This window comes from Crassostrea angulata, unplaced genomic scaffold (assembly GCF_025612915.1).
Source record: "Crassostrea angulata isolate pt1a10 unplaced genomic scaffold, ASM2561291v2 HiC_scaffold_214, whole genome shotgun sequence".
Classification (NCBI taxonomy): Eukaryota; Metazoa; Mollusca; class Bivalvia; order Ostreida; family Ostreidae; genus Magallana; species Magallana angulata.
The window spans coordinates 26126-37923 of record NW_026441767.1 but is presented as its reverse complement, the minus strand read 5'-3'; the positions used below and the strand labels follow the sequence as shown (position 1 = coordinate 37923).

The 11798-nt window shown below is 34.1% G+C and overlaps 1 protein-coding gene across 1 annotated transcript; it reads right to left on the bottom strand.

Moving 5' to 3' along the window:
- Window positions 1-307: 307 nt before the first annotated feature.
- LOC128169788 (uncharacterized) lies at window positions 308-3481 on the bottom strand. The gene is made up of 3 exons (XM_052835858.1): window positions 3332-3481; window positions 2941-3148; window positions 308-558 (listed from the first exon to the last, which is right to left on the bottom strand). The coding sequence occupies exons 1-3, from the start codon at window positions 3479-3481 to the stop codon at window positions 308-310; spliced, it is 609 nt and encodes a 202-aa protein (XP_052691818.1).
- Window positions 3482-11798: the final 8317 nt, after the last annotated feature.

The following is an 11798-nucleotide window of genomic DNA, read 5'->3' as shown; positions in this document are numbered from 1 at the left end:
AATGTCAAAAGGCATAATATTCTCCATCATATATCCAGTGACAACAACAATTTTAAAAACAAGCAGTTTAAATAAGTGATAAAATTCTCAAACATTTTAAAATGCACAACGTGCATTCCAAATACATAAAAGCATTCAAACACGACATTTATCTGAGTTCAGATCTTAATTAACAGTATACAGCAAAGTTAAGATCTTAATTAACATGTATAATGCAAAGTACTGAATATACATGAAAAAGCATAATCATAAAGCAAAAAACCCAAAATATGGTCAGGATGGCAATCACTAACAGTGCATAAAAAGTTCACACTAAAGCAAATGAAGAGACAATACCATTTGTGGTTTCCACTGCAACACTGAATGGTATTCTAATGGATAAAGTGTCTTCAACACTATTCTCATCACATTCGAGAGCGTCACGGACCATATTTATGGGGATACCAACTGTCTGAAATGTGTCTTCGTCTTCCACCATAATGGAAAATCCAAATTCAGATTTTTCATAGACAATGACTGCTCCTGTTAGCATTGATGGGGGAGCATCACATGGCAGCAAATAAGATTCACAAATTTTTTGTTAAAAAATATCAAATTAAAAACTTTCATAATTTTAGAGACAAATTCACTAGGTCTTGTGTACTTGATCCTTTGTTCGTATTACAATATAATTTAATAAAATGCAGTTTTGGACACCTTTCAATTGTAATTTATTATCTTCAATCCACTTTTTTTTTTATAAGTATTTTGCATTGTTTTATATTTGAGTCATTTAAAGTATAGTAACAAATATTGAGGTTTTGATCCTCAGCCTCAAAGTATTTTTTTCATCATAAAAGTGTTACATATCTTGTAAGCGTTATAAGTGAAATGAAATAGAATGAAATTTTTAGATGGTATCAAAGCATTTTACAAATTTATTGCAAATTTGCCTACGATGGATTTAATGGAATAAACGAGTGTGAAAAAAAAAGTGCTGGTGCACCGGCGGGTATAACTCATTTATGAGTACCGGTAGTTCTTCGTGAATCCACTACACAAAGCATGTAGTGGTGTGACTGATGGTAATACTAACACTTAAATACTAGTTCAAATTGTCTGTATAAAATTCAGATTTATGCTATGGATAAAAGAAATTGCTGAGGATCGGAGATGGTCAAGAGAAGTTGGCATCAAATTTTGACAACAATGAAGCAAACCACATAGCATTTGGTTAGAATTTAAGAAAAAAATGAAGTATTCAAGATTTGCAATAATTAGTCAAAATATGAAGTTCATTATGAAAAATCAAACAGGACGTTTTCTTCAAGTCACCTTTTATAGGTCTCTTTTAATGACTGTTAATGGGTACCTGCAGCCCAGCCGATGTGAAACTTATGTCATAGAATTTATTTTCATCCAAAAAAATTGATGCAAAAATAACGGTGTTACGCCGCTTCAAACTGGCTATTTTTATATTGTACCTGCTTTGAGAAATCTAATCAGGGGAAAATAGAATTAGGCTATAACGAGGCTTCAGAGGAAGATTTTCTTACAAGCTATACAAAATAAATAAGATTTTTCAGCCGATATGATTGATATAGGTGTGATGTTTTGACGTAACTTGTTATTGTAAGTACTGTAGATTTAGAAATCTGTATCCGTAATTATTTTGTTACAGTCAGACTTCTTTTTAAAGGATTTTAAAATTTGCTATTCTCGTCGCCTTTTTACCGATGAATATGATATCTTAAAACGCTTGCATTGGCAGATCTATGTTCATTATTCATTTTTTTGATTACATAATATCCCTTCACACACGAATGATTCGAAACAATGACACAGGTAAACAGGTAAATTAACGAAGCTTCTGCTCCAGATACATGTGTATCTGGGGAATGTATACACATCGTACATGGGTCTGGTGAACAAAGAGGACTTTCATTAAAGTAACAGCTTTTCAAGGCAAAAAGTTCAAGTGATACACAAGATGCACATCACGACAACAGATGACACCAATTGCAATAGGTCACGTGAGTGACACAAGTGATGTAATAACATTTCTATCATAAATTCATTCAAATTCGTAAAAAAAATGTACATATAAAGTATATACATAAGGAATAAGGAATCATTCTTTGAGTATTATGAGGTGGGCTTTATGATAGATTTGATCACGCCCCGACCGAAATTATCACCTCATAATATCAAAGACTGAATTCTTTGAGTATTATGAGGTGATAATTTCGGTCGGGGCGTGATCAAATCCAATAAAGCCCGAAGGGCTTTATGATAGATTTGATCACGCCCCGACCGAAATTATCACCTCATAATATTCAAAGACTGATTCCTTATTACTTATATTTAAATAATTTAAAACCATCGTACGATTGAATATATAAATATAAATAAGCAAACCCCGCCGGCGCCTCAATTTGGCTTTATGAGTTATATAGTACAAAATCGATACGTAGTGTCATCACAGGCAGAGACCTTTGAAAAAGTAAATATATGAGATTGTATACATTTCATCAAAATTACAGTTTGAAATCACAAATGTTCACATTTTTTGAGTAATAGAAAGGAGCAGAAGAAAGAATTAATGTGAACAAAATTTTATATTAAATTAGAACTACACTGTAACTGAATATTAAATTAGAATTTTGGTAAACTTAGAATAGATATTAAAAAAAATGTAAGGATAATCTGCCTTACTTTTTATTATCAGTGTACAATATAGAGAATAAAATAAGAAAAGAGTTACAAACTAATGAATGTTTTTCATCTTAATAAAAATTGTGATTATCTTCAGATATCATTCAAAGAACTTATCTTTAGGCAATGTTCAACATACATGAATATATTCATAATCTAAGACTCATCCATGCTGTGATTTAATAGTTTATAGGGAGACAAATTAGTGTCTACATACATTAAGACAAAGTAATTCTAATGCATCCCCTTTTGTTCTTTGTGTTGTTGACAGGGAAACCTCATCCATGTACGAGTTGGTCTCCAAATTAGAGAATTCTAAGAATTCTCCAACTTTGCACCCATCGACTTGGTCACGCCATAATGCCACCTTTACTTCCTCGGTTCCATCCTTTACCCTTACATTCCGTACCTGGACATTTGTTCCTCTTACTTGTACTGTTCGAATTATTTCCTCCTGTCAAAAAAATAAAATTTTGATAAATATAGGAAAGTAAATTGTTGAGATGACATAGTTATTAGGCATTTAAAAACTTGTTAAAAATCTTCTGAACAATGTATTGTTAAAGATTCAGGTAAAGGTTTTATATTCACAAATATAAGAAATTGAATTTAAAATTGAAGAGGTATTGCAACAAACCGAAATAACTCGTCCTTTTATCGATACCAAGGATTTGATAGGGCTCTTTTTGGCATCATGGATCGTTATGATCTTGGCTGGGGCAGCATTTGCAATTGCCTTTGCTGTTAAATCGACATCTTCTGGAACCGCAAAGGCTGAGGTTTTCATGACTCTGGTCACTGCAGTTACCACTATTGTTGGATGAGGGTCGGCTCTGTATACGTAGTTCGATAGAACCACGTATTCTCCTGCCTTCAATAATGGTAATTTGTCAACTTCATACAAAGACACTTTTATAGAGTCCTCTTTTTCTGCAATCCCATGTGGAACAAGCTTTTTTTCTTTACCATCGGCTGTTGTGTACGTCGACTTAACACCGACCCCAATCACTTTTAATTTAAGTGGGTTGGAATATGGCTTCGGCTTTGAAGCCTTCAGTTTCTTGATGCTGAACATTTGGAAAGTTAAATTGTATTAATGCAAAAGGCTTTTTTTTAAAACAATCAAATTTAGAGAACATTTTATTGGAACAAAAAGTATCATTTATTTTGAATAAGAAGAGCATTATGAATGTTGAAATACTTCATATTGAAATAAAGAAGCTATTAAAATGAAAGTTGTTGCTCAAACAAAAATGCAACATTTTAATGCATATAAAAGTTAAAATTGAAACAATGTAAAGGATTTGTAAATATTTGAAAATTCAGTCTTGCAATAAGAGAATACACAAGCATTTTTTAATTTGCAGTTTGTAGGTCAAATATATATTGTTTCAGACGAAAGTAATAAACAATCTGTTAGTATTGTCTAAGGATTTTTTAAGCATGGAGATATCATTTAAAGCACTTTTAACTAAAGAACAGTTTTGATCTCTTGTATAATTGAAACATATGAATATTGGTTTGTGATCTGAATAATAGGACTCCAAAGTTCCCCATGAGGGAAGAGCAGAATTTCCAACATTTGTAAAAGCTTGGTCTGGCACATAATTATAGTCTGTTGTTATACCTGTCTCTAAATATCTAAGATTAAATGTTTCAAGCATGAAACACTCAAGAGCTTTAGACACATGTGAATCAAAATTGAAATTACCAGCTATAAGGATTGGCTGAGAAAAATGTTCAGTGCTTATTATGCTTCTTAACAGTTTCTTTAAATGTGAAATTGAAGTTTTTGGTGGAACATACAAAAACTTTATTGACAACCAGTTGTGAGCACAAGCTACCTCTAACGACAAAACCTGAATATTGTGAATGAGGTTCCTGAACACATTTCTAACCAGTATAGACTGCTTTACAGAGATTGCTAAACCATACGCTGGCCTGTGTGCTGTAACAGGGTAGTCAAAGCGATAAGTAGTAAATCCAGTTAAAGAGTACATGTCAATTTTATCTGCCTCTCTAAATCTTGTTTCTGACACAGCTAATATATCTGCTGATAACAAAGTAAAATCTTTTTTAAGCTCTACCATATGACGATGAAGATACCTTACGTTGTAAAATACAACTTTTGTGACTGATAGAGGCAGGACATCAAAGCTTTCAAGGCTTAAATATATTTGTGACTTACTTCTTAACCTATCCATTTCTTCCAACACTAGGTTAGATACTTTGATTTTGCTTTCATTTAAGCTAAGTATGTGTAAATTTCTAATATGTGTCACTCTGCTTAGACCAACATAATGAATATGATCTATTTTCCGATTTCCAAAATGAATAACTGCATTTTGCATGGTTGACCCTTGAGACTTATGTATTGTTTTGGCCGAAGCAAGTTGCAACGGGAACTGTCGCCTTTTCACTTGATATACTCCATTTATTTAAATTTTGAATATCCTTGTTATTTCCAAAATAGGGGTCTTTATATCCCATTATGATAAAGCCTGAAATGTTCGGTGCGGATTTTTTGTCCTGTTGATTCCTCAAGAAATTCCACCCAAACAATGCTTACTCTTTAAGAGTCCTGAACAAGATAGTCAAATTTCTTAACAATACAAGGTGATCCATTTGTGACACCATCTTGTACATTAACATTGTTGGTAATTTCTGCAGGCACATCGATAACCAATTTCAAATCAGATACTAGACCCATTGTCTTCGAATTGTCATCAGGAACTTTGCACAATATCCTTGGATGCAATGATTCATTAGGACACCCAATTACCCAATCTATAGCTTTAATAACGACCTTCATCTCGGATAAGGACTGTGAAAAGATTTTTTCATTAAAACCAAAGACTTCCTTCCTTGTTGCAAAAAGATGAGGAATGTTGGAAAGTTTGCTGTCATTAGTAGTCAAAGCACCTTTTAATTTTGCAAGATCATCTGTGGTATGCTTTCCTTCTCTCAATCTGTTCAAAATCTCAGCAAATTCTTTATCATCTTTTTGTCGCATTATTTCTGTTAACTCGTACATCTGAAAATTGTCTCTCCATAAGTTTGTTGCTAAAGGTCAATAGTTTTGGCATGATTGTGAGAAAATCCAACCATCCATTACTGGCTTAAGCTGGAAAAGGTCACCGACTGCTATAATGCTTACTCCACCAAAGAGCTTTTTGCAACCTTTTATCTCTTGCAATCTTAAATTAATAAAATTAAACATGCCATGTCCAACCATTGATATTTCATCAATGAAGATAACTTTAAGGTGCATGTGTTTAAACCTTCGAATGTTCAACTGCTGCATGTCTAAGGGCTTATATTTGAAACCTTGCCCAACTGGTAAGCAAAATGATGAGTGTATGGTTGCACCATTTATGTTGTGAGCAGCCTTTCCTGTTGGTGCACAAAGTAAGACATGCAAGTTAACTGGTGACTTTTGTAATTGACGAGAAAAATATTTCAGTAAACATTGGTAGAGAGCCCTTGTCACAACACTTTTCCCCACACCTGCAACTCCTGTCAAAAAAACATAGAGTGGATCTGGTTTTGTTTTCACCCAATGCAAAATATGGTATAAAAACTCTTTTTGTTGCTTGTTCAGGTTTCTCAATAATTGTCTGTAACCATCATCATTTATATCTCCCCACTGGGTGATTTGTTCATTTTCAAGCTGCTTTCTTGCTATGCCAAGGTCTATCCCTATATCATAATTTGTCATATTTTGATCAGGGTTGAAGCACCCATACTTTTGACAAAGCCTATCACCGTTATCTCTGTCAATATGCTCATTATGCTCATTTTCAGGTGCAACAAAATCAAGACACTCATTTTCCAATGAACTGCCCATCAGGATTGCCTCCTCTATACTGTTAACAACAACATGACTTGGTTCATATTCTCCCCTTTTGCTATATATTTCATCTTTTTTGTTTAAATACATAGTTTCAAAAGACAGACAGTTTCCTTTCAAGTCCTTAACTTCATTCCTCCAGTGTGTGAACAACATCAGTAGTTCTCTGTAAAAATTTTTAGGTTCTGTTTCTACATCAAAGTGCACCCATCTTAAAATACATTGTTTTTTCCTTTGAACTATTTCTGTTCCATTTCTAAACATGTAACTTTTTTGTTATTCAAAGTCCACAGAATCATCCTCAACATCATCTGATGTATCTTCTATATATTCTGTTTCTGGCAGATCATCTGTACTTATCAAATTAGGATTTGATTCCCTTGTTTGTATCTTACAGCAAATTTAGAAACAAAGTCTGCTAGACACAACTTTTCAATACTTTTTGGTCGCTGTTGATAGAGTTTCACAATGTTGCTTGATTCAATGTCAGTGCTGTCTTCCTTCATGTCTTCCAGTACATGTTTAGGCTTTAACATTATGACTCGTTCATCTGAAGGACTTGTGTTGATGAATACAAAAGACCTGGAAGTTCTGCGAAAAGGCATTTGTAACACAAGATAAGCTGCCTCTTGAGCTCCAATTTCCACATGGGACAAAAACTGATTCCCTATGTGCCTTACTTGCTGCCTTATGTCTTAATCCTCTCTTCGAGCTTCCTCACATGCTTTATTCAACAAGTTTGACATCCCTCGCTGACCCCTAGAGATGTAGGAAACAATATATGTTGCACATGCATATGGGTCTAGGATAAACTGTATATCCATATTTGCAAGCCAACTTTTCAACAAGGTACAATTATAAGAATTGGTTCTAATTTCGTATGGCTGTCTCTTTAAAAAAAAGTTTCCTTTGAGTCAGTGATGATCTAATGGCCAATGTATATGTCTCAAAGCCCATTTCTAATTTTGATAAAAATTCTTTGAAGTCTATATCAGTATTGATTGTTTTAATCTGAATTAAGTAGCGTGCAAACCTTTTGGTAATTTGCTTTTGCCTCTGGCAATACAGCTTCATCTTCTAAAGGGGACAAAGTAACTCTTTTAGGCATAGGAGGAATTGGGAAATTGAAGCGACAAATAGATTTGCTTTGTTTTCATACACGTCTTGGCATGCCTGTGAGTCTGGTAATTAACCAAAACTGGATCTGTACCACTTTTTAAACAAGAGACATATCTATCAACAAACTGCGAAATTTTTTCGTAAGAATCAGAAGATACATTTGGTGCATTCTTCACCCACAAGAGCATATGAACATGAGGAGAACCACGTTGTTGGAATTCCACACGAAAAAACACATTTTTCATCCCAAGAAAGGCTATTTATATCATCTGTATAGGTCACATTGTCAGTGAGTTTGCCCAGTGTTTTTAAGAGAGGAATCCATTTCGTTTCTGCAGCCGAAAAAAAAAGCAGAACCAAGTGGGAATGACCAACTGTCTCATCATAGCAAAAACATCTTTTTTTGCTTTTTCCCAATAAGGTGGGGATCCTCGAAGGTTGCGCAGCACATGATATCCTTCATTTAAATGAACTATTTTGCCTACCGTAATGGAATCCAACACCTCTGCTACTGTAAATTTCTTCCCTTGCAGTTTACATTTTCTAATTGCTAGCGAGACTTTGTCATTGATTTGTTTTATTTGTAATTTCTTTGCTTTGTAAAAGATATTTGGAATGCACTTTGCACATCTTCTGTCAACATTCCTCAGATGGTACTGTAATGCAAAGGTACTTTACGAGACTTGTTGTCTGGCCTAGCTTCTCCACAATATATAGTAGGAAATGCCAGAAACTAGAAAATATCCTGAAACATACTTAAAGGATTGTTGTGTTCACCAGGTGCAACATTCAACACTTCATTAAACTCACGAAAATCAACACTCTGAAAAACAGTATCAGTATTTCCACTGGGCCTGTCATCAAGATCAGGGTCATCAGTCCATGAATCTATCTCATTTTGACTTTTTCAAGACTTGACTCTCCTGCCAAATTATTAACACTTGTGCTTAATTCAGAGCTTGTTTCTGTATTATTGCGTTCATCAGTATTCAATGAATGAACCCAACTCTGATTTACCTCAATTCCTTCACTTTTATACAAAGGACTAACTTAACTAGCCACTTTGCTGCAACAAAGACTTTGTTTGGCCTTATTCTTTGACTGGCCACAGAATGCTTCAAGCTTAAGCTGCGCTTGAAATTTAATGCAATAGTTTCATTTTCTGACATCATCCTGGGCAATGTTTTTAACTGTTGAAGTGACATCTGCTGGGACATTAACAACATTTCCATTAATGCTTAACTGTCCTCCTCTAGGTTTTTCTCTGAGCTGCATAAATGGAATTCTTGGAGAAACAAGTTGTTTTTCAAGTTCAGTCAGTTCAAGTTCCTTCGGTTTTGATGGAAAAGCCATACCATTAGCAACTGAACATGGGGGTATTCTATTAGTTTTTAAATACAATTTACATGTACCACAAACTATGTCAGCTTTCCTTACTTGGCACTGCTGAAGAATGCCATCAGGTATGTTTACAGCCTTCGAAACACTTTCTTTGAACCAAGTTTGTTTACAGCATTGGCATACATGAATAGGTCCTTCTTGTACAGATTTCTGGAAATCAACAATTATTGATTGTTCCACTGGTTGACCAGGATCACTACTTTCTGATGAAATTTCTGTTGAATTACCACAACCATTAAGTTGAGATGAGATACCAATGGATGCACTGTAATCGTTAACTTGGAACAAAATTTCTGCCGAACTACTGCAATCATTAACTTCTGACAAACTTTCTGTTGATACACAATGATCATTGACTTGTGACAGAATTTCTGTTGTACGACAAGTGTTACAAACAAGTTTGTTTGAACGGGTGTGTTTTTTATGAGACAAACATACTATCGGGTCATTTCTCTTGAGTGCTTTTTTGTCCTTCAATATATGCACCTTGAATTTGTTAACTTCAAACTGTGTTGAATTTTTATTCCAAAACCGAAATCTCAGAAGATTTTGCAACTCCTGTAACGATTTGACAGTACAAATGGCAGCATTTCCATCACTATCAGTTTGTCCTTGTATGTTTCTAGCATGGGAGTCGAAAATGTGGAAAAAAGAATCAGAATAATGAATTGCTAAAGCAACGCCCTTACAAAGAAATATACAAGCATGAGGTGCTTCATTCAAACAGAGATTTAATGCTGTTCCCAATGAAACAAAGGGAAATTCATTTGAAGATGTGTTTACAATATCTCCCGCAAATGTTGTTGAAATGGAGCAATTTGTTAAACATGAATAAAAACACACTTTTCGAAGAATGTCCTCGGGATTCAAATATGGATGTGAACAGTATTTCTCACTTGCCTATAAAGAGAATCTCCTTCAACTAAAAGGTAATCAATTACTTCTTTATCCCAAAAGAAAACTGTGTTTTTACTTGCAACTCTGTAAAGAATGCTTATCAATGCATTTGCAACACATTGCCGGCCCCTACTTGTCTCTGAAAAATTATCAGAACCCAGGTGAAAACTGCCAAAACACTTCTTTCAAAAATGACATTATGAGCAAGCGAAGTATTTGATGACTCGACAACTTCATATCTTTCTATATCTATAATTAGGAATAATCCTAATTCGGAATATTGAACAGCTTCTAAGTTTGACCTTTTTGGTAGGCTTTCATTATCTGAATCTGAAAAGTTACAACTTCTTTTCATTTCTAATTAATTCTCTTTAACACTTATTTAAATTCCAATTTCTGTCAACTATTTCTTAACACAACATGATTTTTTTTTCCTTAAGTTAAGCTATTTTTCGACTTTCAATTGGTTTAACAACCAGAGGTCCACCAACTATTCCACAGCAGTCGCAAAGTCACACGACAAGGAAAATATTAATATTGCCTTTCCATGCATATTCTTTATGTCCAAGTTAACAGCAGTTACCTGAATTTTCGTTTTATACAAACCCCAACTGTTATATATCTTAAGGGGAAATATCGGTGCAATGTTAAGGGAAAAATCAGTGCAATGTGAAACCCTCAGTTCTTTTCACAAGAGTATAACTTTAACTTGAATAAATAATCTTGATCAAACAAAGATAATTTTGAAATTAATCAATGGCCTTCTGAACTCATAAATATGTTGCACTTTACTGATCAACAGGAATCAACCATCAGTCAGTGCAAGTTAATGAAAATCAGATCTCAATAGAGAATATCCCGACATTAATTATCACATCTCTATACATCCATTAAGATTAATATTTGGTCACTTTCAACACCTCAGTTCCTAAAACATGTTAATAACCACACTTTGTTACTTTTCTTGCACAAGATACAGACCCTGAAACGTACTACTACACCAAAAAAGCGTGCAACTTTCGTGCGAGAAACGTTTCGTGTAAACCGTTTAGCGTTTCGTGTAAACCGTTTAGCGTTTCGTGTAAAGCGTTTCGGGCAAAGCGTGCAGATTTTCGGGCAAAGCGTGAAAATCGTTTCGGGCAAAGCGTGCGAGAACCGTGTGAAACGTTCATCAGATTTCATTCGGAACTCTCTGACATTTAATTGTTTCAAAATAGCGCTCGTGTTAAACATTACTTTAAACTGTTTGTGATTGGCAAACCTCCTTTGTAGATATTCTCGTGAACAAAATCTATAAGAAATGATATACTTATCTTTCTACAAAATTGAATTAAGTTTTAACAAACAAAAGAAAGGTACGCGTATTGAAAGAAGTCTAGTTACTGAGACTATTTGGCTGTGTACAAGCAGCACACATAACCTCGGACATCGGGTAAGACCTGCACCTGGCTGAACCTGTTAATCAAACTCTCTGTATTCGTTTTCATTGGATGGTCACGCGTCTCTTCTTTTGTCAACAGCCAATAGAGATTTAATGGTAGTCGAAATCAGTATTTGATGATGCACACAATTTAAATGATGGATTATTTAACATTAATTTGTACAAAATTAAATGTTAACATAAACATTTCTATGAAATGCGGGATGTAAATTCTTCTGAATCCCGATTAAAAATATATCTACAAGTTATTATTTTAATTATTTAAACATTGATAACAGAAAACAACAAGTAATTAACATACTGAAATTTTCCTAAAATGTACACATTTAATTATTATGGGAATCTATATGCATGGTACTTAATCCAAATAGATTATGATAGATATCTTGTACGCCG

Excerpts from the sequence above, each read along its gene's own strand:
- LOC128169788 (XM_052835858.1), bottom strand. The coding sequence starts at position 3,481 with ATGAAAACCTCAGCCTTTGCGGTTCCAGAAGATGTCGATTTAACAGCA. Across the intron at positions 3,149-3,331 it reads TAAAAGGACGAGTTATTTCG|GAGGAAATAATTCGAACAGT; the intron begins GTTTGTTGCAAT and ends TTTTTTTGACAG. Across the intron at positions 559-2,940 it reads AACAACACAAAGAACAAAAG|TGCTGCCATGTGATGCTCCC; the intron begins GGGATGCATTAG and ends GTGAATCTTATT.